The 24,399-nt window shown below is 54.4% G+C and overlaps 2 protein-coding genes across 2 annotated transcripts in view; one reads left to right on the top strand and one right to left on the bottom strand.

The window, feature by feature from the left end:
* HK3 (hexokinase 3) lies at positions 1–19,366 on the top strand. The gene is made up of 19 exons (XM_055566689.1): positions 1–232; positions 3,494–3,618; positions 7,208–7,370; positions 7,584–7,738; positions 7,825–7,944; positions 8,032–8,127; positions 9,323–9,422; positions 9,505–9,688; positions 10,155–10,310; positions 10,466–10,699; positions 11,050–11,345; positions 11,457–11,596; positions 11,676–11,795; positions 15,756–15,851; positions 16,020–16,119; positions 18,121–18,304; positions 18,425–18,580; positions 18,734–18,967; positions 19,056–19,366. The coding sequence occupies exons 1-19, from the start codon at positions 97–99 to the stop codon at positions 19,198–19,200; spliced, it is 2,940 nt and encodes a 979-aa protein (XP_055422664.1). The 5' UTR covers positions 1–96; the 3' UTR covers positions 19,201–19,366.
* Positions 19,367–20,056: 690 nt separating this feature from the next.
* UNC5A (unc-5 netrin receptor A) overlaps positions 20,057–24,399 on the bottom strand; it is a 64,749-nt gene continuing 60,406 nt past the window's right edge. Inside the window, exons 9-15 of the mRNA XM_055566687.1 lie at positions 22,870–22,957; positions 22,463–22,631; positions 22,044–22,277; positions 21,785–21,934; positions 21,535–21,699; positions 20,760–20,938; positions 20,057–20,519 (exon numbers count right to left, since the gene is read on the bottom strand). Of these exons, the coding sequence (XP_055422662.1) occupies positions 20,354–20,519; positions 20,760–20,938; positions 21,535–21,699; positions 21,785–21,934; positions 22,044–22,277; positions 22,463–22,631; positions 22,870–22,957 (1,151 nt within the window). The 3' untranslated portion in view covers positions 20,057–20,353. The remainder of the gene's footprint in view (positions 20,520–20,759; positions 20,939–21,534; positions 21,700–21,784; positions 21,935–22,043; positions 22,278–22,462; positions 22,632–22,869; positions 22,958–24,399) is intronic.

The raw sequence follows: 24,399 nt of genomic DNA, 5'->3' as shown, positions 1-24,399 counted from the left end.
TTCTTGCTTAAATTTGCACCATGGTCCTGCCTAACCCAGCCTCCGTTTAAGACAGATTCAGAGGGAAGTGCACCTTCCTGAATTAGCTGGTGTCTAATGAGAGGGTGGGGCTTGGTGACACTAACTCATATCACTGGTGAGTTTCACTTTGGAGTGCAAACCAAGCCAGTGGATGTCAATGAGAAAGAAGAGCTCAGATCTAAGGAGAGTGACCAACTGCTGCTGCTCCCAGGTAAGATCCTCCTGTAATTACTGCCAACCTCAGTTCCAGCCCCTTGCCCTCATCTCTCCTACTTAGGCCATCCTGGCTCAGTGGAGGCTGGAAAGACTAAGTTGGCTCTTCTTTGATGGGAACCAATGGTGGTTCCCATCCTCGGTAGAGGTCCCTGGCATACCTTTCAGAAGGAAGGCCCGTTTGATGTAGCTGATTCAGCTGAATAATGCCAAGAGGCCCCTAGTTATTCAAACATGAGGCCCTAGGCTGGGTTCAGGGATCTAGTGATGTGAGAGGCATGTCCCTCACCATAGGGACTCTCAGCTAGAAGGGACACAAATGAATGCATTTACCAGAAGTGTAAACACAGGTTACTTGAGGGAAGCTTTATAGTCTCTGACATGTAGAAGTGCTGAATAAATATTGAATAGAAGAAGGAATGAATAAGAGTGAATGAATGAGTGAATGAATGATCTAGCTGGGCCTCGAAAGGAGAGTGAAATCTCACCATGTCTGTATCCCTAGGCCTTCCTCTCCCAAAGATAATTGCCTTATTTACCCCATTTTATCCTCAAAAGAGACCTCTTAACATATGTGGAACATATGTTTGACAGATTTGAGAGAGTATAGGTATATGTGACTTTGGGGAGATTTGTTGGAAACTGATTTCTTGGTTCTGTGAATAAGAAAAAACTCCCCATCTCTCAGTTTTTCTAGCTGCTATGCAAGTTTTACTGGCAGCTGCTTAGGCCAAGCTCTGTGCTGGGCATTGAAGAAATAATGACTCAGACACAGCAATTCCAGGGAAGGCTGTGAACAAAAGCTGAACAGCCAGAGATAGGACAAAGCTCATAGTGTGTCTGGAATATGAAGGGGAGGAGCAAGAGAGGAAGCTTGGGTTGAGGACAATGTCAGGGGCCTACAATGCCACAATAAAGCATTGGGGACTTGTTTTTTCTGCAGTAGAAACCATCACAGTGTAAAGGTCATCTTCCTTTCTTATGGGTGATGGAACTGGGGAATGACATGATAAAGTCTATTTTTGCACAGTCACTCTGGGTGACATGTTTGTTGTGGGTAGGGTGGGGAGGGAGACACACAGGAGCAAGAGTTATCAATTAGGAGACTGTTGGAATAGTCAGACGAGTAGGTCTAGGACAGTGTGGGAACTGGGAGATGGGGACGCACAGGAGAGCTCTTTCCACTCTCAGCTTTTTCAGCCTGAGAAATGATTGCATGGAGGAATTGAAGGTCAGGGATGTATAGAGGCAACATGAATGCCTCCAGCCAAGATGAAGGACAGGAGAAGAATTTCATGGGGAAAAGTGAAGGAGAAAATTAATGTGACTTTGACCATTGAGTTTGAGGAGCCTTCTCCAGCATCCACAGATGCTAACAGACCATTGGAATTTGGCTCAGAACAGGGGTAGATTTGAGAACCTTCACACAGAGGTTTTAATCAAACCTTGGGGATGAGTGAGATAAAGAGCAAGCATTGGAGAAGCAGGCTATGGCCAAAAACTTGAGAGCCCCGTTGTTTAAAAGGAGCAAAGTAAAGGAGTTATTGATGAAGACTATGAGAGACTCAGGAAGGAGGCCAGGAAAGACTGATGGGTGCAGCCAAGGGAGAAGAGAACTTTGCAGTGAAGAGAATTCTCATGGCTTTGCGTGCCTGAGAGGACAAAAGGGTGGGGACTGAGGAAAAGGCTGGAATTGGGCAGTCAGGAGATCATGGGTGACAATATGAAGGGCAAATTCATGGATATGTTGGGAGTGGCAGGTGGGGAGAGGTTGCGATGGTGGGAAGGCAACTTTCCCAAAGTTTACCTGTTATAGGAGAGGTCCAGATGCCTTCTGCCCATCTCGGGCCCTCCACTGCACCACCCCAAATAGCACTTGAATCATTGAAGTCTTCTTTGGAAACTTCCTGGTCCCCTTTTAATTCATATCCAGATGAAAAAAGAAAAAAAGGCCTTGAGATGGAGAGGGTCTTCCCAGGTGGTGCTAGTGGTAAAGAACGCCCCTGTCAGTGCAAGAGAGATTAATCCCTGGGTCGAGAAGATCCCCTGGAGGAGGGTGTGGAAACCCACTCCAGTATTCTTGCCAGGAGAATCCCATGGACAGAGGAGCCTGGCAGGCTAGAGTCCCTAGGATTGCAAAGAGTCAGACACGACTGAGGCAACTTAGCATGCACGCATGAGATGGAGAGACCTGGTGTGGCTGCTCTGTGGAGAGCTGTGTCCTCAACTTTGAGCACAGGGCTCTTTCAGGTCAGCATCATCCCACCTTCTGAAGCCCACCATGTTGTTTGTGTTGTATATCACAGTTCCCAAAGCATTTTCCCTATTGTCACTCTATTTAACTCTGGTGACAACCTTGCAAAGGTAGATACTATCATCTCCTGTTTTTTACACATAAAGAAACTGAAATGCAAAGTCATACACGCCCAAAGTCATAGCACTAGTGGAACCCTTTTCTGAAGTGTAGATCCATCCCTGTCCCCATCTCTCTTCAGCATGAAATTCATTCAACTTGGCATGAAGATGCCAAGCCAGCCTGCTTGCTTCTGCAGCAGATCTTAACCCCCTCCCCACTTAACTCACACCCTTTGTTCCAAACCTCTAGCACATCCCTGAACTCCCCAATGCAGCAGCAAGTCCACCTCTGTCACTGCCTGTGTCGATTGTACTGTGATTATTGGTAAAGCTGTGAAGTCCCTGAGGGTGTGGCCTAGGTCTGCTTCATCTGTACATCAGCACGTGGCACAGTAGACACTGTTGTTGTTTAGTCGCTAAGTTGTATCTGACTCTGTGCCCCATGGACTGTAGCCCACCAGGCTCCTGTGTCCATGGGATTTCCCAGGCAAGAATACTAGAATGGGTTGCCTTTTCCTTCTCCAGGGGATCTTTCCAACCCAGGGATCAAACTTGTGTCTCCTGCATTTGCAGGCAGATTCTTCACCACTAAGCCACCAGGGAAGCCATGGTAGTAGACATTAGGGAGTGGTAAATGTGAATAAATGACAGAATGAATGAATGGCATTGGGATGAGAAATCAGCCTTGCCAGTGCTCTCTTGCTGTACATGCTCTGGAAAATGAGGGCCTTCTGGTTGATTTACTAAAGAATCTTTGATGGTCAGAGATTCTGAGCTCTGCCTACATCTTCCTTCCTGGTCCCTTTCAAAAGGAAGAAAGTTAAGGGTCTTCATCGCAGCCTCTGAGGTTCATCACAGACGGTGGAGTACGTGGTTCATCCGGGCTATCCCTTTTCTCCCATAGGAGGCCACCCCTCACCATTGTGGAACCACATGGACTCCATTGGGTCTCTAGGGTTGCAGCAAGGGGAAGGAGCCCCCAGCTGCCCCCAAGAAGGCTTGCCTTGCCCCTCAAACAACTCTGAGATGGTAAGTTCAACACTAGGTCTCTGTCTCATGCCTCTTCAAACAGGAGCGGCCCCACCACGGAGCCATGCGCCCACACCCATGCAGCCCTTTCCAGTGTACTGAGCCTTTCATATCTGATGTAGTAACTTCCTCTTTCAAGACCCCTCACCATTGAGAGGTGGGGGTTATCTTTTCCTCTAACAGATAAGGATGAAGGGGCTTAGAGAGGTGACGTGCTTTGAGTTTAAGGCATGACAGGAGCTTGAGCTGAGGTGTTTCAGCTCCAAATATATCACTTTTGGCACCTTGGGTTGTCTCAGTCTAGAAAGGACCCTCCACGGTTTTTCTGGTAGAAAGCTTAAGGCCCTTTCTTTCCTCACTTCTCTAGTCATTTCTGTACATCTCTTTCCCCTCAACATGGCCACTGCAGTCAGGCACACAGAGATGATTTCAGTGCTGAACTCAACTTGGAGGTTATTGTGGTCCGTATACCTTAGGTTAGCTCAGAGTGAGTTTCTCTTTTTCCTGTCATCTTGACCAAGATTTAGAAGCCCTTCCCTACCACACCCTTGAGCAGGAAACACTTGGGTAAGTCATTTCATATCTCTTCATCTTTGTTTCTTCATCAGTGCAATGGAGGAAAATAAAGTCTAATCCCCCAACCCTGGCAGATTCAGTGAGCTGTTGCAGATAAAGGAACTGCACAGAGGAGACATTCATGAAGGGGTTCTTGAATTGTTCCCTGCAGTTCCTTTAGTTTCCCAGCCCATTCTGACATCTGCTGGATTTGGCTTGTTGCCCACACTGTGAGGGCAACACACTGCATTTCATGCCCCCACTTCACCCTTGTCCAACCTCTGCCCCACACCCTGCTGTAAACAGTTCCTCTATGCACAGCCTGTAACTGGACCCTAGAAGGGAGCAGAGACTGCTGCAGAGTTTGCCCTGCTGGGCTTGCTCTAGGGCCTACCACCACTTCCTCTCTCACTTCACACCACTCTCTCTTGAGACTTGTACACTGGTCCTACATCAATCCTGCTCAACCGCACACACCTGCAGTTTAAAGATAGTTCTCTTTGGCTTTGGGGGAACTTCACATGCAGCCAAACATCCTGTGGCCTTGGGTCCCCACTCAGCACCATAGGCCTCAGTCTCAGCTCCCCTTCCCATAGTGATCTAAGAACCATATGGTGTTGGAGCCCAGCGCCACCTGTGTCCCTTCCGCGTCCAACTCTTTGTCTCCAGAAGGGACATGGAGTCAGGCTCCCTAGGCTGGTTGTAACTTGTACTCTGAGAAAAGGGAACCACGTTGAGCATGTCCTGTAGACCGGCTACTGTCTCACCTCTTCACATCTACTGTCTTCTCAGTCCTCTTACATTACTGAGAAGGGGGTGCTGTTTTTATTCCTGCTTGACAGAGGAGAAGTGAGGTGATGGACCCAGACTGACCAACACAGCAAGTTGGTCAAAGAGTCCAGCATTGAAGTCACATAAAATCCACCCTCACTCTCCTGGCTGAGGTCTCTCCCCACTCTTCTTGGGGGAGGTTGAGGGGGGAGACTTCAGTAGCTTCTCCTGGCTGCTGCATGCCCACCAGCACTGGCCAGGGAGTATTATTATTCTCCTGGTGTTGCATAAGAGGTAAGTCTAATTATGTCAGAGAGAAGTTTGACTTCCCCAGGGCCACATTGCCAGGACTTCCCTGGTAGCTCAGAAGTTAAAGAATCTGCCTGCATTGCGGGAGAACCGGGTTTGATCCCTGGGTTGGGAAGATCCCCTAGAGAAGGAAATAGCTACCCACTCTATTATCCTTGCCTGGAGAATTCCATGGGCAGAGCAGCCTGGTGTGCTACACTCCAACCCCATGGGGTCTCAAAGAGTTGGACATGACTGACTAACACTTTCACATTGCTAGGAAGTGGCAGGGCAAGGACTCAGACGTAAGCTTTCTCACCCCAAGTTCTTGATGATGGAGTTTCTTCATCAGCTTTGGGTTCTTTTCAGTGTTTTTTACAAGGCTTCACATTTCTTTGGAAACATCTCTGTGGTCAGAGAGGTCTGGATTCAAGTCCCACTCTTCCCATTACTACTTGGATTAGGCAGATGACTGGCCTTCTCTGAACCTCAGTTTCCTCATTTGTGACATAGTAATAGACTCTCCTTGCACGCCTGGCTGCTGGAAGCAATAAAATGAATATGAAACTGAACATCTGGCACTCCAGTTAGAATCCTTTGCTTCTGTAGGGGTCTGTTTCCCATTCTCTTCCTAAAGCAGGGGTGGGACTAAGTTGCTTCTATCTCCCTCATTGGGCAGCCTCCCCCTCCCTGGCTCTCCCTGCCTTCTTATCCAGGTGCCTGAGTGGTACTTTTCAGATATAGGCCCAGTGTGGGGCAGGAGGTCATAAGAATTCTATTCCTATGAGATAGGTGGTGGGGGTCTAGGAGAGTGGAATCAGGGCCTAGGGCCCTCTGAAAAACTCAAGGAGACTGCTGAGGCCTCTTGGAACGACAGTCCAGAGGGTTATCCAGGGGAGGTTCCCACACAGACTTGAGGTACTGGAGCTTTTCTTAAGCTCCACTGAGCTTCTGTGGAGAAGAATCTGGTGTCCCATCCTCTGCTTTCCCTGCCTGCCTGCCCCTCCCTTCACTCTGATCCACTCCTGGCCCAGGCTTCCCCCACATCCATCCCCTTTACTCTGAAGAAAATCCCTTTGTGTTCTTCCTCCAAATCTTCAAATGGCTCATTCCTTTCCTTGATTTAGGTCACTTCCACAGGGAAACCTTTCCTGACCAATATCCAAAAATACCTCTTCCTCCCCTGGTCACTCCTGAACTTCTATTTCTGCCTTTCTTTTCTACCATTACTACCAGAACTGTATTATGTGTTTCTGTGTTTATTTTCTGCCCCCTACACAAATCTGAGTTCCACAAGAGCAGGCTCAGCTGGTTGTGCAATATATGGTGCTTAGAATAGTGCTGGGTACGTATTAGGGGCTCAGTCAATGTCCGTGGGAAGGATGGCCAAACTGTGGGAGGACTGTCCTCCACAATGTGGCCCCCAAACTCTCCTGGGCCGGGCTTGCCCAGGTGCCACAATGGAGTGTATCAGAAGAGGGAAGCCCCTGAACCTGAAGTGCACAGTTGTTCATTCATTTGTTCACCCAACAACAATGCACTGAGCAGCTTGGCTCTGGGTACTGGGGAACCAGAGCCAATCAGTAGTGGGGTGATAGGGGAGAAGCCTCACCATCCCTGAATTCAAAGAAGTGGAGAGAGCTGACAAGGAGCCCTGTGGGAATAGAGCAGGAGGAAGTGTGTGGGTCTTCCCTCCAGAGAGGAGCCTTCTGAGAGTGCAGGAGCTGGTGCAGGCTATGAGCAGTGGGAAAGCCAAAGGTGTGTGAAGAGGTGAGGAGGGGGGCTGGACAGTTGCTGGGAGAGCAGCAAGGCTCACGGGGCTCAAGCAGGGCTCAGGTCAGCCCCTAGGAAAGCTGGTCTGAGTTAGGGAAGGGAGGTGTGAGCTGGGCCAGGCTGGCCTCTGTCCTGGTTGGAGTTGGGGGATATGGCTAGGCCAACAGGCCACCTGTCCAGATGTCTGCCCGTTTCTCCTCAGGTACAGGAGTGCCTACAGCAGTTCAAGGTGACAGGGGCGCAGCTGCGGCAGATCCAAACCAGCCTCCTGGGCTCCATGGAGCAGGCGCTGAGGGGGCAAGCAGGCCCTGCCCCTGCTGTCCGGATGCTGCCCACATATGTGGGGTCTACCCCACATGGCACTGGTGGGTGGCACAGACTAAGATGGGTGGCCAGGACTGCAGAGAGGGTTCTGATCTGGGAGAGAGGTGGGTGGAGGGAGGTGGGGTGTTTTCCTTGCCCCTTGCTCCATCTCTAAGGTCCCTTGATGAGCCTACACAGGCCTTAGGAATGTTTCTGAGAGGTGGAGGGCTTGGTCTCACCAGCTGCATGCCTTTCTGTGACCTGCTTGCCCACAGAGAAAGGGGACTTCGTGGTGCTGGAGCTGGGGGCCACAGGGGCCTCACTGCGTGTTCTATGGGTGACCCTAACGGGCATCGAGGGGCACAAGGTGGAGCCTCGGAGCCAGGAGTTTGTGATCCCCCAGGAAGTGATGCTGGGTCCTGGTCAGCAGGTGAGCACTCAGTGCAAAGGCTCCGGGCCTGGCTGGGCAGCTGGGGCTCTAGTGGGCAGAGTTAAGCCCCCAACCCCATCCCACAGCTCTTTGACTTTGCCGCCCGCTGCCTGTCTGAGTTCCTGGATATGCTGCCCGTGGACAATCAGGGTCTGCAGCTTGGGTTCAGCTTCTCCTTCCCTTGTCACCAGACAGGCCTGGACAAGGTGAGGCAGAGTGGCTACAGGGACAGTGGGTGGAGGGGCTGCAGGGCCGTGAAGGTCATTGGATTGACCTGACTTTCCTGCCTCCAGAGCACCCTCATTTCCTGGACCAAGGGTTTTAAGTGCAGTGATGTGGAAGGCCAGGATGTGGTCCAGTTGCTACGAGACGCCATCCAGAGGCAGGGAGTGAGTAGAGGCAGGGGTGCAAATAGGGCTGTGTCTTGGGTTCTGGGAGGGCCTGCTTTCTGTTAAAAGGATATCCTGTTGGTATCCTTTATCCACTTAACCCTGGGGTAAATACTGCTACCATTCTTATTTTATGGGCTTCCCTGGTAGCTCAGCTTGGATTCTAAACCCAGGAGAATCCAGGAGACCCCAGTTCGATTCCTGGGTGGGGAAGATCTGCTGGAGTAGGGATAGGCTACCCACTCCAGTATTCTTGGGCTTCTCTGATGGCTCAGATGGTAAAGAATCTGCTGCAATGTGGGAGACCAGGGTTCGATCCCTGGGTTGGGAAGATCCCCTGAAGGAGGGCACAATAACCCACTCCAGTATTCTTGCCTGGAGAATCCCCATGGACAGAGGAAGCTGGCTGGTGAGCTACAGTCCATAGGGTTGCCAAGAGTCGGACACAACTGAGTGACTAAGCACACAACACATTCTCATTTTATAGGTGAGGAGACTGGGACTAAGAAGGGTCAAATAAATATTGAGGACTATAGGGGAAACAGATGAAAAGACTTGACCCTGTCCTCAAGGACCTTGCAAGCCTAGTGGGGACAGCATCCCAATAAACAATTGTCCCTGTTGAGAAGGTGGTTCCGATGACTCTGGGAGCACAGGGAAGGGCGTCCTGTGGCCTGAGCAGAGGCCTGAAGGAGAAGTTTGCCAGGTGCATAAGCTGAGGCTGGGGAGGAAGCTCTAATTTCAGTGAAGGGCATTTTCAGAAGTCTGAGTGGCTAAGAAAGGCTGTTCTGGATCCACTGGACTCGCCACCATGGGTGCTATGTGAGTAGCTGGAAGTCAGGACTGAGAGGAGCAGGCTTGGGAAGATAGGCCGGGACCAGGGCGAGCAAGTGAGGTGTGTACAGCGCAACCTTCACGGTGACATACTTACTTACCCTTGTCCTGGTCTTGTGAGGAGCACTGGGGTTCCAGAAGTAGTGGCTGAGGCTGGGAGCCTCTGGGGCCTCCAGGGCCCGAGACAGGGGCAGAGGAGCCGAGCAGCAGGGGTAAGAGGGAAGAAAATCCTTTATAGGGTGGGAGAGTCTCCAGCATACATGGCACAAACGGGTGGGGCAGGTAGACACACCTTTAAATCCAGGGCCCCAGCCCCACCCATCCCCTGGGCTCCCCAACCTCTGTCCTCTCTGTTGCCCAGGCCTACAGCATTGATATTGTTGCTGTGGTGAATGACACCGTGGGCACCATGATGGGCTGTGAGCCAGGGGTCGGGCCGTGTGAAGTTGGGCTGGTTGTAGGTAAGTTATGCGGGCATTTGTGATAGTGGATGGAGGGCCTGGATGCCTGGTGGGCAGGTCCTGATGGGGTTGTCCCTGCCAGACACCGGCACCAATGCATGTTACATGGAGGAGGCAAGGCACGTGGCAGTGCTGGACGAAGACCGGGGCCGCGTCTGCATCAGCATCGAGTGGGGCTCCTTCAGTGACGAGGGGGCCCTGGGGCCAGTGCAGACCATCTTCGACCACACCCTGGACCATGAGTCATTGAACCCGGGTGCTCAGAGGTGGCCTAACCTTCTCTCTAGGTCCTACAACTGCTTTGCTCCACTCCCGCTCTGCTGTTCCTGTACTCTAGTCTTTAGGCCCGCGCCTCCCGTTCCCCACTTGCATCCTAGGGGGCCTTGGCCAGTCTCAACGAAGGAATGGCTCAAGGTTCTACATTGCAGAGTTTTCAACTCTTATTCCTGACCCTGGCCAGCTCCGACAGGGGTTAGGGGTTGGGAATAGTCAAGCAAAGGGTCTCCTACCTTCCTTGGGTCCTTCCAGGAGCCCCCTTGAACTTCATCTAAGCCAGAGGGGGTAGTGTGGTCTGGGTAAACACCCAACTATCTCCGAGGAGGCCATTTGCTTCTGGACCCTTCAGTCAAGGACCCCAAAGAAAATGAGCTCTCTTTGGGAGTTCTTGGAGGTGGGGGTAGGAGGGCTGAGGGCTTAGGAAAGGCTCTGGCCAGCCATCTTTCCTGCCTATAGGTTTGAGAAGATGATTGGGGGTCTGTACCTGGGTGAGCTGGTGCGGCTGGTGCTGGTTCACCTGGCCCAGTGTGGGGTCCTCTTTGGTGGCCACACCTCCCCCGTCCTGCGAAGCCAAGGCAGCATCCTCCTGGAACACGTGGCTGAGATGGAGGAGTAAGTGCGGCAGGCAAGGGGGCTGTGACAAAGGGACTCCTGGCTTGGGAGTTGTGGGGGTGGTTTTCCCCTGAGGGAGCGGTGCATGGAGCTTTGGTGGGGGCAGGGAGTTTCTGGCCTCCTTGAGCCCCAAAGCAACACCCTGTCCCCGCTAGTCCCTCTGCTGGGGCAGCCCGTGTGCACGCTGTCCTGCAGGACTTGGGCTTGAACCCGAAGGCCTCAGATGCTGAGTGGGTGCAGTGTGTGTGCGTGGCTGTGTGCACGCGGGCCGCCCAGCTCTGCGCTGCTGCTCTGGCCGCTGTCCTCTCCCGCCTCCAGCACAGCCGGGAGCAGCAGGCTCTTCAGATCGCTGTGGCCACCGGAGGCCGAGTGTTTGAGCGACACCCCAGGTACTTGGAATACAGCATGAGCCTGTGTGAGCAGGTCACCAGAGCATGTGTGTGTGTGTGATACCAGAGGGCACTCTGGTACCACAGGTGCAAGGCAGGGGGTGTGAATGGCTCCCTAGCAGAATAAAGATGGACGGAGGGTTAAGGGAGGCCAGAAGAGGTCAAAGGAGAGAAAGAGGGTTCTCTTGGGTGTGCAAGGGAGGGGATCATAGGAGCACTGGGTGCATGGCTGGTGCATAGATGAATTTAGAACTGAACTGATTTGAAGTGAGGGAGCCCAGGGCTTCGGCATGCTGCGGGGGTCAGGGCCAGGTGCCAAGCCAGGGCGCACCTGCTGTGTGTCTGTGTAGGTTTCTCAGTGTCCTACGGGAGACAGTGATGCTTCTGGCCCCCAACTGCGATGTCTCCTTCATCCCCTCTGTGGACGGGGGTGGCCGGGGCGTGGCAATGGTGACTGCTGTGGCTGCCCGCCTGGCTGCCCACCGGCGCCTGTTGGAGGAGACCCTGGCACCATTCCGGTTGACCCGGGAGCAGCTGGCAGAAGTGCAGGCACAGATGCGAGAGGCCATGGGCAAGGGGCTCCAAGGGGAAGCCTCCTCCCTCCGCATGCTGCCCACTTATGTGCGGGCCACACCTGATGGCAGCGGTAAGGACCCAGCCTGAACGTGGAGCAGGGACACGGGCTTCCGGGGGTCACAGCATGTGTGGGGCTGGAGCCTCCAGCTCCATCCTAGTGCTGAGGGTCTCTGCCTCACAGAGCGTGGGGACTTCCTGGCCCTGGACCTGGGGGGCACCAACTTTCGAGTCCTCCTGGTGCGTGTGGCCACGGGAGGTGTGAAGATCTCCAGCCAGATCTATTCCATCCCGGAGTGCGTGGCCCAGGGCTCTGGACAGCAGGTACCTACAGCCTGGAGCTGACGTCAGGGGCCAGGGATGGGCCTAGTGGCCTGCTCCCTGACTTGCTCCTACCCCGCAGCTCTTTGACCATATTGTGGACTGCATTGTGGACTTCCAGCAGAAGCAGGGCCTGAGTGGGCAGAGTCTCCCCCTGGGTTTCACCTTCTCCTTCCCGTGCAAGCAGATGGGCCTGGACCAGGTGAGAAAGGTGGGGTCCGAGGAAGCCATCCTCAGGGGCTTTCCGCTAACATGCTCTTCATGGAGTGGGCAGGAGGTCCAGAGGGGGCTTTCTGGGCTGGGGAGAGGACCAGCTGGAGGCACTGCAGGGCTGTGCCTTGAACCTAGCCTCAGTTTTCCCAGATGTGGCATGCTCAGGTGGAAGGGATATGGTAAAATGGCCTGGAATACAGGGCCATGGAAAGACATGGGACGGAGAAGGACATAGTTATCCCTAGAGGCTGCTAGTGGGCAGGAGAGTGGAGTCAGTGTTAGGTCTGGGCACCTGGGAGCAGTGTAGGCCCCCAGGCTGAAGGCAGAGTTTGTTCTATCTCTCAAAGTGGCTTGTGGTTGCATGGTTTATACAAACAAAGCTAGTGGAGGTGATGGAATTCCAGTTGAGCTATTTCAAATCCTGAAAAATGATGCTGTGAAAGTGCTACACTCAATATGCCAGCAAATTTGGAAAACTCAGCAGTGGCCACAGGACTGGAAAAGGTCAGTTTTCATCCCAATCCCAAAGAAAGCCAATGCCAAAGAATGCTCAAACTACTGCATAATTGCACTCATCTCACATACTAGTAAAGTAATGCTCAAAATTCTCCAAGCCAGACTTCAGCAATACATGAACTGTGAACTTCCAGATGTTCAAGCTGGTTTTAGAAAAGGCAGAGGAACCAGAGATCAAATTGACAACATCTGCTGGATCATGGAAAAAGCAAGAGAGTTCTAGAAAAACATCTATTTCTGCTTTATTGACTACACCAAAGCCTTTGGCTGTGTGGATCACAATAAACTGTGGAAAATTCTGAAAGAGATGGGAATATCAGACCACCTGACCTGCCTCTTGAGAAACCTGTATGCAGGTCAGGAAGCAACAGTTAGAACTGGACATGGAACAACAGACTGGTTCCAAATAGGAAAAGGAGTTCGTCAAGGCTGTATATTGTCAGCCTGCTTATTTAACTTCTATGCAGAGTACATCATGAGAAATGCTGGGCTGGAAGAAGCACAAGCTGGAATCAAGTTTGCTGGGAGAAATATCAATAACCTCAGATATGCAGATGACACCACCCTTATGGCAGAAAGTGAAGAGGAACTAAAAAGCCTCTTGATGAAAGTGAAAGTGGAGAGTGAAAAAGTTGGCTTAAAGCTCAACATTCAGAAAACGAAGAGCATGGCATCTGGTCCCATCACTTCATGGGAAATAGATGGGGAAATAGTGTCAGACTTTATTTTTTTGGGCTCCAAAATCACTGCAGATGGTGATTGCAGCCATGAAATTAAAAGACGCTTACTCCTTGGAAGGAAAGTTATGACCAACCTAGATAGCATATTCAAAAGCAGAGACATTACTTTGCCAAAAAGTCCATCTAGTCAAGGCTATGGTTTTTCCAGTGGTCATGTATGGATGTGAGAGTTGGACTGTGAAGAAAGCTGAGTGCCGAAGAATTGATGCTTTTGAACTGTGGTGTTGGAGAAGACTCTTGAGAGTCCCTTGGACTGCAAGGAGATGCAACCAGACCATTCTGAAGGAGATCAATCCTAGGTGTTCATTGGAAGGACTGATGCTAAAGCTGAAACTCCAATACTTTGGCCACCTCATGCAAAGAGTTGACTCATTGAAAAAGACCCTGACGCTGGGAGGGATTGGGGGCAGGAGGAGAAGGGGATGACAGGGGATGAGATGGCTGGATGGCATCACCGACTCGATGGACATGAGTTTGAGCAAACTCCGGGAGTTGGTGATAGACAGGGAGGCCTGGCGTGCTGTGACTCATGGGGTCACAAAGAGTCGGACATGACTGAGTGACTGAACTGAACTGATCCCATTCCCAGCCTTGCTGATGTTAGCCTGGCTCAGGGTGAGGTGCCTGGCTGGGGTTGGCAGAGGGGCAGGCACAGGTTTAGACGCAATACCTCCACATCCTTCATCAGGAATGCTAGACTTCTCATGCATACCCTAAGGACTGCCATGGAGACAGCTCCTCCCAGACCTCTGATCCAAGTTCCTAGGAGTCTTCTTCTCAACACCCCCAACTTCTGCTAAAAAGCTCCTCTGATGAAGAGCTTGCTGGCCCTGAAGGTGCCCACCAGGTTCTTCCACACCTGTGCTCTCTGGAAAGTTCTGCCTCCTCTACTCCAACCAGCCTTCCTGTGGTTTTCACTTGCTCTCTGTTCCCGCTCTGACCTCTCAGACATGGACCTCTGTACTCCAATTTCCTTTGGATCATGCAGCGGGCAGTGTCTCTCTGCTGGTCCGTCTGTCTCTCTGCAGTGTCTCCCTCCAGTCTAAGCATCCTGGCACCTTTTTATTATTCCTTGTAAGGTGAGAGAGAACGGCTTTCCAGGTGGCCTAGTGGTAAACAACCTGCCTACAATGCCGGAGACAAGGGTTTGATCCCTGGGTCGGGAAGATCCCCTGGAGAAGGAAATAGCAGCCACTCCAGTATTCTTGCCTAGAGAATCCCATTCTTGCCTGGAGAGGAGCCTGGGCTATAGTCCATGGGGTCTCAAAACATTCAGACACGACTTAACAACAACAATAACAAAAGGTGTGAGAAGCAGGTGGACTCTGTGTGCAAAGTCAGGCATGCAGGAAACGCGGTCCTATTTGTTTTCTATAACAGAAGTCAATTTCTATGTTAAGCCAACATTCTTTTCAGGAGTGAAAACTTAATGTTAATCAATTCAGGGACCCCCTTATCCAGGCAGGGGCCCCTCCTTTGCTGTATAGAATGTGCAAACAAGCTGGGAGTTTGGGGAGACATCTAGGTGCCAGCTATTTGGATTCCCCCTCTTGCTGTCTTGGGTCTTGACATCTCCCTTGACACCTTACCTTTCCCTCCATGGAAGGAGGTCAGAGGCCATTTCTGTTTTCAGATTATCCAAATCCCTTCTGTTTCCTCCCCTCCCCTACAGCGGCAGGCCCAGGGTGGAGGGCTTAGGACAATTTTCTCAGAAAGCCATCCAGAACCTGGCTCTGACTCCTGCCTGCCTCACCTTCTCCAGACCAGGGGGTCTTCCTCATATCTGGGAGCAGGGAAACTTTGCTGTTACTCACCAGCTGGCTCTCCCTCTCACCCACTCTTCCTCTCTGGTTTCTGTTTTTAAGACAATGAGCACAGACCACTCTAGCTGTGGTTCTATAGGAAAAGGAATAAAAGGAAACTACTGGGAGAAATGTCAGTTAATATTTCTAAAATCTCCTGCCCCAAAGATTCCCGGATCTGCTCTTCATGCTTCTACTTGGGCAGAGCAGTCATTTCTCCTAATGGTGTTAGAATAGTTCCCCCGTCCCCATCCCACCCAGAGGAAGCACAACAGGAAAAGAACAGTCCCAAGTACAGCCAGGCCGCCATTACTAAGTCCACAGTTTAAGGCCAGTTTCTCGCGGGGAATTGCTGTGTCCCCTCCTGTCCTGCTCAGGTGTCTGTTTCTGCTCTTCCATTCACCCCTCATTTGTAGCTGAAACATGCCTGTGAATCGCCCATTGACTCAGCTCTGTCCCAGCTCAGAATCTCTCCCTCTCAAGTGGCTCTTGCTAGTTGTTTCTGTAGGAGCAGACTCTGCTGTCATTTAGACCTCTCTCTGTCCTTCCCTTTCTCAACACATAGCACTCATTCTGTTCATTCCTAACCTGATTACAAAGGACCATTCCTTCTGGGCAGATGTCTTAAAATGGCCAGACCTTCAGACCATCTCGGCATTCTGGCACTAAAAATAGAAGGCGTAGGTTGGATGGTTATTAATAGGCTTCTTCACACTGGGGAGTTGAGACAGGGCAGAGGGCAAGACCCTTAGCCATATGGGTAGAGTAGGACAGCCTCCCACCGGGGAGGGAATCCTATAAACTGTATTCTGATGGGATACAGGCTTTGGGGAGGCAAAGTGAGATTCCAAGGGGCCTCCAGCTTCCTGCCTCCCCTTGGTCCCACCCCAGGGCATTCTCCTGAACTGGACAAAGGGTTTCAATGCATCTGGCTGCGAGGGCCAAGACGTTGTATGTCTGCTGCGGGAAGCCATCAGGCGCCGACAGGTAAGGAGTCTCTCTCCAGGGCTGCTTTGGTGCAACAGGCCTTGAAGGGAGCGAGGGGTCTCCGTCTGCCTGCTGGGGGGCCCTCTGCAGTAGAGACCTCTGGGTCTGGTGCTGGTTGCTGTGACAACCGCGTTGCCCAGCAACTAGAGGCATCCTTTTTTTGTGCAGGCAGTGGAGCTGAATGTGGTTGCCATTGTCAATGACACGGTGGGGACCATGATGTCCTGTGGCTACGAGGACCCCCATTGCGAGGTCGGCCTCATCGTCGGTGAGGAGGGCCCTGCCTTTTGTGCCTCTACTGCCTGATGCTAATTTACTGCCTCCTGTTGATTCCTCAGGTCGGACGTTCCCCTCGCCTTGGGGATGTGGCATCATTCCAACCTGAGCCCATGGGACCCTGGAACACTATTGGGTTGAGAGACTGGAGCTTGGGTGTCTAGCCCAGCTCAACTGCTGACTCATAGTCATTTAAGCTCTCTGAACCTCAGTTTGCTTATCTGTTAAGTGAATGTGAGCTTTGGAATGTTACAGATTTGAGTAGAAACACTAGCTCTGTCAGGCTTCCTGGGTAGCTCAGCTGGTAAAGAATCCTCCTGCAATGCAGGAGACCCCAGTTTGATTCCTAGGTCAGGAAGTTCCCCTGGAGAAGGGATAGGCTACCCACTCCAGTATTCTTGGGCTTCCCTGGTGGCTCAGATGGTAAAGAATCCACCTGCAATACAGGAGACAAGGGTTCGATCCCTGGGTTGGGAAGATCCCCTGGAGGAGAGCATGGCAACCTACTCCAGTATTCTTGCCTGGAGAATCCCCATGGGCAGAGGAGCCTGGCTGACTACAGTCCATGGGGTCACAAAGAGTCAGACATGACTGAGCGACTAAGCACAGCACAGCACACTAGCTCTGTCACTTACCCTGTATGATTTTGGGCAAATTACCAAAGCCTCAGTTGAATCTCTGCGGTGGAGATGATAACATAATAATGCCTGTCTGAAGGCATGATGAGGATGAAATGAGAGGGGACAAAGTGTAGCAGGATGCCTGGCTCAAGACACACACAGTATTTGGAATGCAGTGGACCCCAGGGGTGGGGGTGTGCAGAGAATGAGTTGAGATGGTCCTTTGAGAAGTCCAAGATTCTAAGTTTTTATTAAACTCCTCTCCTCTGGCCAGTTGGAGGCTGGATGTAGGGACAGGAAGACATTAAGAAGGGGAAAATATCTGCCTTCTCAGAACTGACTGTTTAGCGGGGATTGAGTCCAGAAGAGCACCTGGCCATCAGAGAAAGCTGAACCCAACTCTAAATGCCAGGGCAATGAAGCCAAGATCAGAAAAGAAGCGGTCCCAACATGAGTGAGACTTGAAAAGAAAGCCTTGAAGAAAGGGATTGACTAGATGGAGGAGGAGGGCTCTCATAGTTCCTTGGACATCCATCTCTTAGAGCAGGGGGTATGTGGCAGCCTCGCAGGAGACTGGGAACTTCTTGATCAGAGTGCCTGGCACTGGGAGGTGCCAGAGAGAGGTGGCCCAGATTGCTGTGTGGATAAGTAACTGGATGGAGGAGTTCTAGGGGCCAACACACCTGCTTAGAGTTGACTGTGTGTTGGGGAGAGGAATGAAATACCTTTACCCAGGGTATGCCCTCTGTCTGAAACCTTCCTGTCTGTAAGCTTCTTGGTGTCAAGGTCACATCTAAATGTCATGTTCCCTCTGTGGTTTTTCCTAACTTTTGAGGCAGGAAAACTTACCTATGCTTGGGCATCCCATGATGCTCTTCTTTGCATCTCTGTTTGGGCAGCATCACAGCTGGCTGCTCATTGCCCAGGCTCTGGCCACTGTGGGGCTCCTCCTCATATCTCATTTTTATGTCCCTGATTCCTGGCCCAGCACCTGCTATTTGACTAAAGACCTGGAAGGCCAGTCCAAGAAGGTGTGGGCCTCTCACCTGTGTGACTACGGGGCTGTCACACATCTCCCAGGAGATGACATGACAGGCATTTGGGGAGCACCCTGAGGCAGCATGGGAGATGGACTGATGGTGGTGCTGGTAGGGGAAGTAGTGGAGGCCCAGGGGGCTTGGTGGTGGCAGGGTCTGCAGAAGGGATGTGAGAAAGGTAGGAAAGAGGACTGACCTGGCCCTGGAACAGGCCAATGAGCATGTGGAGATGGAGAGGTAGGAAATGAGTGCACATGTTGCCATCTCGGTGGGAGGGGCTCAGAGGGCTCCTGTGGGCATCAGTCAATGCAGACACCCCATCTGGCTCCTCTGCAGGAACAGGAACCAATGTCTGCTACATGGAGGAGCTCCGGAATGTGGCAAGTGTGGATGGGGACTCAGGCCAGATGTGCATCAACACGGAGTGGGGCGCCTTTGGGGATGACGGCTCTCTCAGCATGCTCAGCACCCGTTTTGATGCCAGTGTGGACCAGGCATCCATCAATCCTGGCAAGCAGAGGTATGGGTTGGGCCAGGCAGGTGTGACTGGTGGTGGCCGGCACTGGTTGATGTGGCTGGTGGCTGGTGGCGGCTGGGGCTGGGGCCTTAGCCCTGTGGGCACACACACATGTTCATGCAGGTTTGAGAAGATGATCAGTGGCATGTACCTGGGAGAGATCGTCCGCCACATCCTCTTGCATCTGACTAGCCTTGGAGTTCTCTTCCGGGGCCAGCAGACCCAGCGCCTTCAGACCAGGGACATCTTCAAGACCAAGTTTCTCTCTGAGATTGAAAGGTGCTGAGGCCTATATTATGTCCCTCCACCTCCCAAAGGACTCTTTCCTGGGGTGGAATGCTGGTTGGAGGGAGGTCCACCCCAGAGGATGGAAAAGTCATGAGAGGGGGTACTTATGCAGGACCCTGCCCCTCTGTTCTCTCCTGTTACCAGTGATAGCCTGGCCCTGAGGCAGGTCCGAGCCATCCTGGAGGATCTGGGGCTGCCCCTGACCTCAGACGATGCTCTGATGGTCCTGGAGGTGTGCCAGGCTGTGTCCCAGAGGGCTGCCCAGCTTTGTGGGGCAGGCATGGCTGCCGTGGTGGAGAAGATTCGTGAGAACCGGGGCCTGGAAGAGCTGACCATATCCGTGGGGGTGGATGGGACCCTCTACAAGCTGCACCCTCAGTGAGTCTAGGTGGTGGGCTGGGCACGGGAGCCACGGCCAAGTGGGACTGGACTGACCTAGGCTCACGTTGGCCTCTCCCCCTCACAGCTTCTCCAGCCTGGTGGCAGCCACGGTGCGGGAGCTGGCCCCTCGCTGTGTGGTCACCTTCCTGCAGTCAGAGGATGGGTCTGGCAAAGGTGCAGCCCTGGTCACTGCTGTTGCCTGCCGCCTTGCCCAGAGGACCCGTATCTGAAGAAGTCTCCAGCAACCAGCTCTGTTGGTCCAGGGCTGGGACCCTGTCTGTCCCCAAGCCAGGCCCAGACACCCAGGACTTTCCAGAATAGTCATGTGTGACCCCCGCTGGGGAGACCCTTAGCTTTCCCCGAGAGAAGTAGCACTTGGGTTAGCAATATATATATATAATTTATTTACATTCACGTCCGCTAAAATCCCTACGTGCCCTGGCGGCCGGGCAAGGCTGTGTACATAAGGCCAAGTGTAAGTGCACGAATGCACTTAAAACAGAGTCAGGGCACAAACTTCACACCACAGGCCCCACATGGGGCACCTGCCAGCCCCAGGAAAGGGCACGCCACGGCACGCACACTTGCCATTGTCCAGCCCGGGACTCCCATTGCATATTCACATGCCCTGTTGGGCAGGGCTCCTCGTGGCTGGGGGCAGGAGAGGGAGAACAGGGAGGAGCCGTTGGGTGTCCCTGGGTAGGTGGGAGAAGGGCAGCATGTGAGAGGCAGGTGTGGATTGACACCGGGCATGAGAGACGTGAGCAGCCTCTGGGTGTACGGCATGAGATGCGTGTCATGGGGACACAGGTGATAGCACACAGGACATGCGTGGGCACATGGCCGTGTGGTGGTTGTGTGCCTGAATGCAGGGGCCGCCCCCTGTTCAGCTGTGGCCTTCAGTCCTGAAGGCTTGGAGCCGAGCCCCTCAGATGTGCCCCTACCCAGCAGGCACGGAAATGTTTGCATAAGATCCAGCTCAGGCAGGAGCTCTGGGGCCACGTCCCGAGCCCATGGCGTGCGTGCCTGCCCGTGTGTATGCGGCCCCCTGGCCGGGGCAGGAGGAGAGGTAACATCACACGCACAGACACACACACCAATGGGCTGGGCCCAGCCTGGGCTCCAGGCGCCATCCACCCTGGGACCTGGGGGCCCGGGCAGAGTGAGAGCAGGTGGCAGTGCCAGCCTGGCCGGGCAGACCGTGGAGGGGAGGGAGTGCGGGCAGGGTCTGAAAGGGCCAGTGATAGGGGACAGCGTCCGCCAGGAGGGGGCCTGTCCGCGCAGCTCTCCCCGGTGGTGGGGAAGGGCCTTGTCTTGGCTTCTGCCTGTTCCTGGCGGGCGCCAAAGCTGGTGAGAGTGTAGGCGTTGTGGGCCTCGCCGGCCTCAGCACTCGGCCTCTGACACTGTGAAGAGACCGGCATCTGGCTGGCCCAGTCCGGCCACTGCTGCTGCCAGCTGGCTGAGGTTGCCGTTGGGGAAGTGCCGTGCCTCCCACAGGTTGAGGATCATGGCTGTGGGGCTGGGCTTGGAGGCAAAGAAGCTGAGATGGCTGCAGAAGGGAGGGGAGCGCTTCAGCAGCCTGGCCTCACCAGGGGCTGCCGCCTTCACCCTCCTAGACCACCTGAGGACAGGGCCTCCCTTCAGTCAGCCAAGGGGAAGCCCCAGCTGCTGGGGCTGGGCCACAGGCCCCACCGTGCGTCTTGTTCACCCACCCCCACTGCCCCTCATCCCCACCCAAGCTGGGCTGCAGGTGGCCTTCATATCCCCTCCCTGCCCACCTCCCACCCACCTGTCCAGGTGGAGTTTCTGGGCCAGAGTCCGCCAGTCAGCACCCCGACTGCAGGGCGGGTCCAGGCTGGTAATGATCTTCTGCCGAATGAGGAAGGGGATCTTGAAGGCACTGGGGCCCACTAGGGCTGGGACCCCCCCTTCACTCTCCAGGACCAGCAGCTCAGAGAATCTCGTGTCCTGGGGAGGGGACGGGGAAGGATGGAGGTACCTGTTAGAACTTGCCCAGCCCAGCCCACGTGCTGGGTGGGGGACGCTTGGACCATCCCAGGGCACACATGGGCACCTACCATGGGCCAGGTTCCTGCTCCCTGGAGTGTGGAGGTGCAGCGACCTGCCCACAGTCACACAGCCAGTGAGGGGAGGAGCCTCTGACCCCATTCTCCTTCCCCCTCCACCCCTCCCTAGTCACCCCTGCCAGCCTCTGCTGACCACTGAACTCTGCTCTCCTTGCTTTGTCTCTACCCTCCACTCTGCTTCCTCACTGTTGCCTCATCCACCTCGCACTCATCCTTCCGAGCCCCAAACAAGCCCCTCCTCTCACGGAAGTCCTCCAGGGCCCCCAGACCAGCTCTGCCTCCCCCTCCCATCCTGTGGCTCCCTACCCTCTTCCACCCCCTCCCCAAGCCCCACAGGCTCTATCTACCTCTGACTACATGTGCATCTACACCTCCCTCCTCGGGGCACTTGGAGGAAGTGCCACGTGTTTTCTAGGAGATGGGCTTGGGGGGCCGGGTAGGACCAGAGTGGGGAGCAGGTTATGCAGTGCGGCCCACCTTGGTGATGTTGAAGTTGACGTTGAAGCTCTGCCCATCGCCCTCCACCTGCCACACCCACACCTTGCAGGCCAGGTCACTGGTGCTGGGGCTGACACGCTCCAGGGTGAAAGTGCAGTGCAGGTACTGCTGTGTGCCATTCCAGATGTGATAAAAGGGGATCTCCTGGGGGCGGGGGGGTTACGGAGAGGTGGTGTCAGGGGAGCCGGGCTTGGGCGAGCCCGGCTCCCAGCACCCCAAGTGTCCTCACCTGGTAGCTGACGAGGAGCTTGCTCTTCCACAGGGAGCTGGGCACATCGTGGATGGACAAGCGCAGGTTGTGGTAGCTATCCTTGAAGTGCAGGACGCGGGGCTCCTGGATCAGCTGTCCTCCCAGCTGTTTCTCCAGCTGTACCACCTCCTGCAGTGCCCCAGGTGTCAGCCAAGCCCACAGGGGCGCCCTCTCTACTGCCCCCCTCCCAGGGCCAGGGGCGGTCAGCCCTCTGGCCCAGCCTTTGTGTGGCAGGTACCTTGAGTGCGTCGTGGGTGTCGTGTAGGCAGTAGACTCGGATGTTGTACTCGAGGGAGGTGCAGGCCACTGGGGCGAACAGAAGCAGCTTGAGGCGCTTGGCGGCAGCCACGCTGAGGGCTTCTCCCACCAGGGCGAAGCGGCCCAGCTGCTCCGTGAAGACATAGCAGGCGCCGGCCTCTAGCTGGCAGTAGTAGAGGTGACAGGGTGCCTCCTCACCCAGGTGCAGCACATCCTGTGGGCAGGGCCCAACAGGTCAGGTCGTGGCCAGCTGCAGCCTGAGGACCCAATGGGTAACCTCCCGGCCAGCTGCCTCTCTAAGGAGTGGCCAGAGATTGGGGAGGGCGCAGGGCCCAGGGGCCAGGCAGGAAGGCAGACTCCACTCTGAGCCTGGGGGGATGGGGGAGGCTTCGGGCTCACCTCCCAGCTGCCTTCGCAGGACTGCTTTTTGAGGCGCAGGCTCCAGCTCTCAGGGCTGGGCTCCCCACAGTGGTCCATGGTGAGGATGACGGGCCGCGTGAGCAGGACTCCAGGGGGCCCACAGCTAACGATGGGACTCAGCAGGGTCTGACAGCCAGCTAGGGGCAACCTCAAGTGGGGAAATATGGGTGGGAAGGGAAAGGCGTCAGGGGGACAATCTTGGGAGCCTGAGGAGAGGGCTGTGGAATTGAGTGGCACTTAGGGACGCCCCCACCCCTTACCCTGCCCTCCCTTGGGCCAGGCCAGAGCAGACTCCACCTTAGGTGGGGGAGAGGGCAGGGGCACCAGGGTGACAGCAGGCAGGGCCGGGACCCACCCAGCCCCATCAGCAGGGCCCATGCCCACACCTCACGTCTTCTGGCTTGTGCAGTGTGAGGTAGATCTCGTAGATCTTTCCTCGGGGTATGGCATCCGGGGGGATGAGAAGGCTGATGCCTGTGACAGAGGAGGGGGCCGGAGCTTATTAGGGCTGCAGAGCCACCAAATGCCCCACTCTGCTAGCCCCGCCCTGAGCCTCCCTCTGAGGACTGACTGGTGCCAGCCTGGCCTGGGAACAGAGGTGCCACTGGGACTGCCAGGCTGGCCAGTGGGCACAAAGCTGAGGGAACTCATGTGGGCAATGCATGCCTAGTTAGCCTGGGTACAGAAACTTCTGGATGCTGTACCTCCCTCCTTCATCATCCACTTAAAACCTGCCCTGCCTCCAGGATAAGCCCAGCTCCTGATAGTTAAGGCCCTTGGCCCTGGGCCTGGCCTGCCCTGCATACTTGCTGTTCTGAAGCCACCCCGACAGCTGTGCCTCTGGGTGCTCCATCCTCCTGGTCTCCCTGAGCTCCTCTCCTCCCCCCTCAGCTCGACCACTTCTGGGCAGGTACCTCAGCTCTGTTGGTCTGTGCTGGGCAGTGGCCCCCTGTGGGTGGGGCTGGGCCCTTTAACAACCCTGCCTGCTTTGGCAGCCCTCCCTAGTTTGGATCCCATTGCACATGCGTCCTGTCTGGCTGATTCACCTTTGTATCAGTGTCTAAAGGGGCAGCATCTGCTGGGGCCCGGGAGGGAGAGTGAAGCCAGAAGTGGCGGATTTGTGGCTCCTGCCCACTTCACCACCACTTCACCCTGGTGCAGCTGCCAGGGTGGTGACAGATGGTCTGAGTGACCCATGTGTGAGTGCTCTGTGGTGGGGTATGCTCAGGCAGGTACTTATTCAGCGAATGCAAACGCGGAGGGAAAACCATGAGCCCTGCTCTCACGGAGTGCTCAGCCCACAGGGAAACAGGTAAGTGGATGGCAGCAAAGGATGCTGGGTGTTGGGTGAGAGCAGAGAGGCGCAGAGCCCCCCGGCTACCACCCCGCTGGGAATTGAGGGGCAGATGGTCACTGAGCACCCAATAGGTGCCTGCCCTTTTCTAAGATCTTGACAAGGACCATCTCCTAGCAGCCCCCTTGAAGGAGATCATGAAGCAGAGAGAGAGAGGGAGAGCTGCCAGACCAGAAGGGGAAGTAGCAGTTAGGCTAGTGGATGGGGGCAGAGAGGCCGTGTATGGGAAGGGCAGCCCAGTGTATTTGGGTTCATGAAAGGACAACGAGGCCACCAAGTGCAGGAGAAGCGTGTAGGGGAGGGGAGGCCCCAAGGGATGAGTCCTTGTGGTTCTGTCATGCGGGCTTTGAGGGGGAAAGTGAAAACTCCAGAAAGGGACATGGTCAAGTCTGGCTCCTATGAGTAAATGCTTGCGGCTGTGAACCAGACGAGAGGCAGGTGTGGTGGCCTAGGCCAGGAGAGGCCGCAGGAAAGACAAGCAGGAGGAGGCAGGCACAGTAGAAAAGAAAGAAGAATGTGATCGGTGCATGAATGAAGCTGGGGTGGAGGTGAAGGGGGACAA

This window comes from Bubalus kerabau, chromosome 1, assembly GCF_029407905.1.
Source record: "Bubalus kerabau isolate K-KA32 ecotype Philippines breed swamp buffalo chromosome 1, PCC_UOA_SB_1v2, whole genome shotgun sequence".
NCBI lineage: Eukaryota > Metazoa > Chordata > Mammalia > Artiodactyla > Bovidae > Bubalus > Bubalus kerabau.
This window is presented reverse-complemented; position numbering and strand designations above follow the sequence as displayed.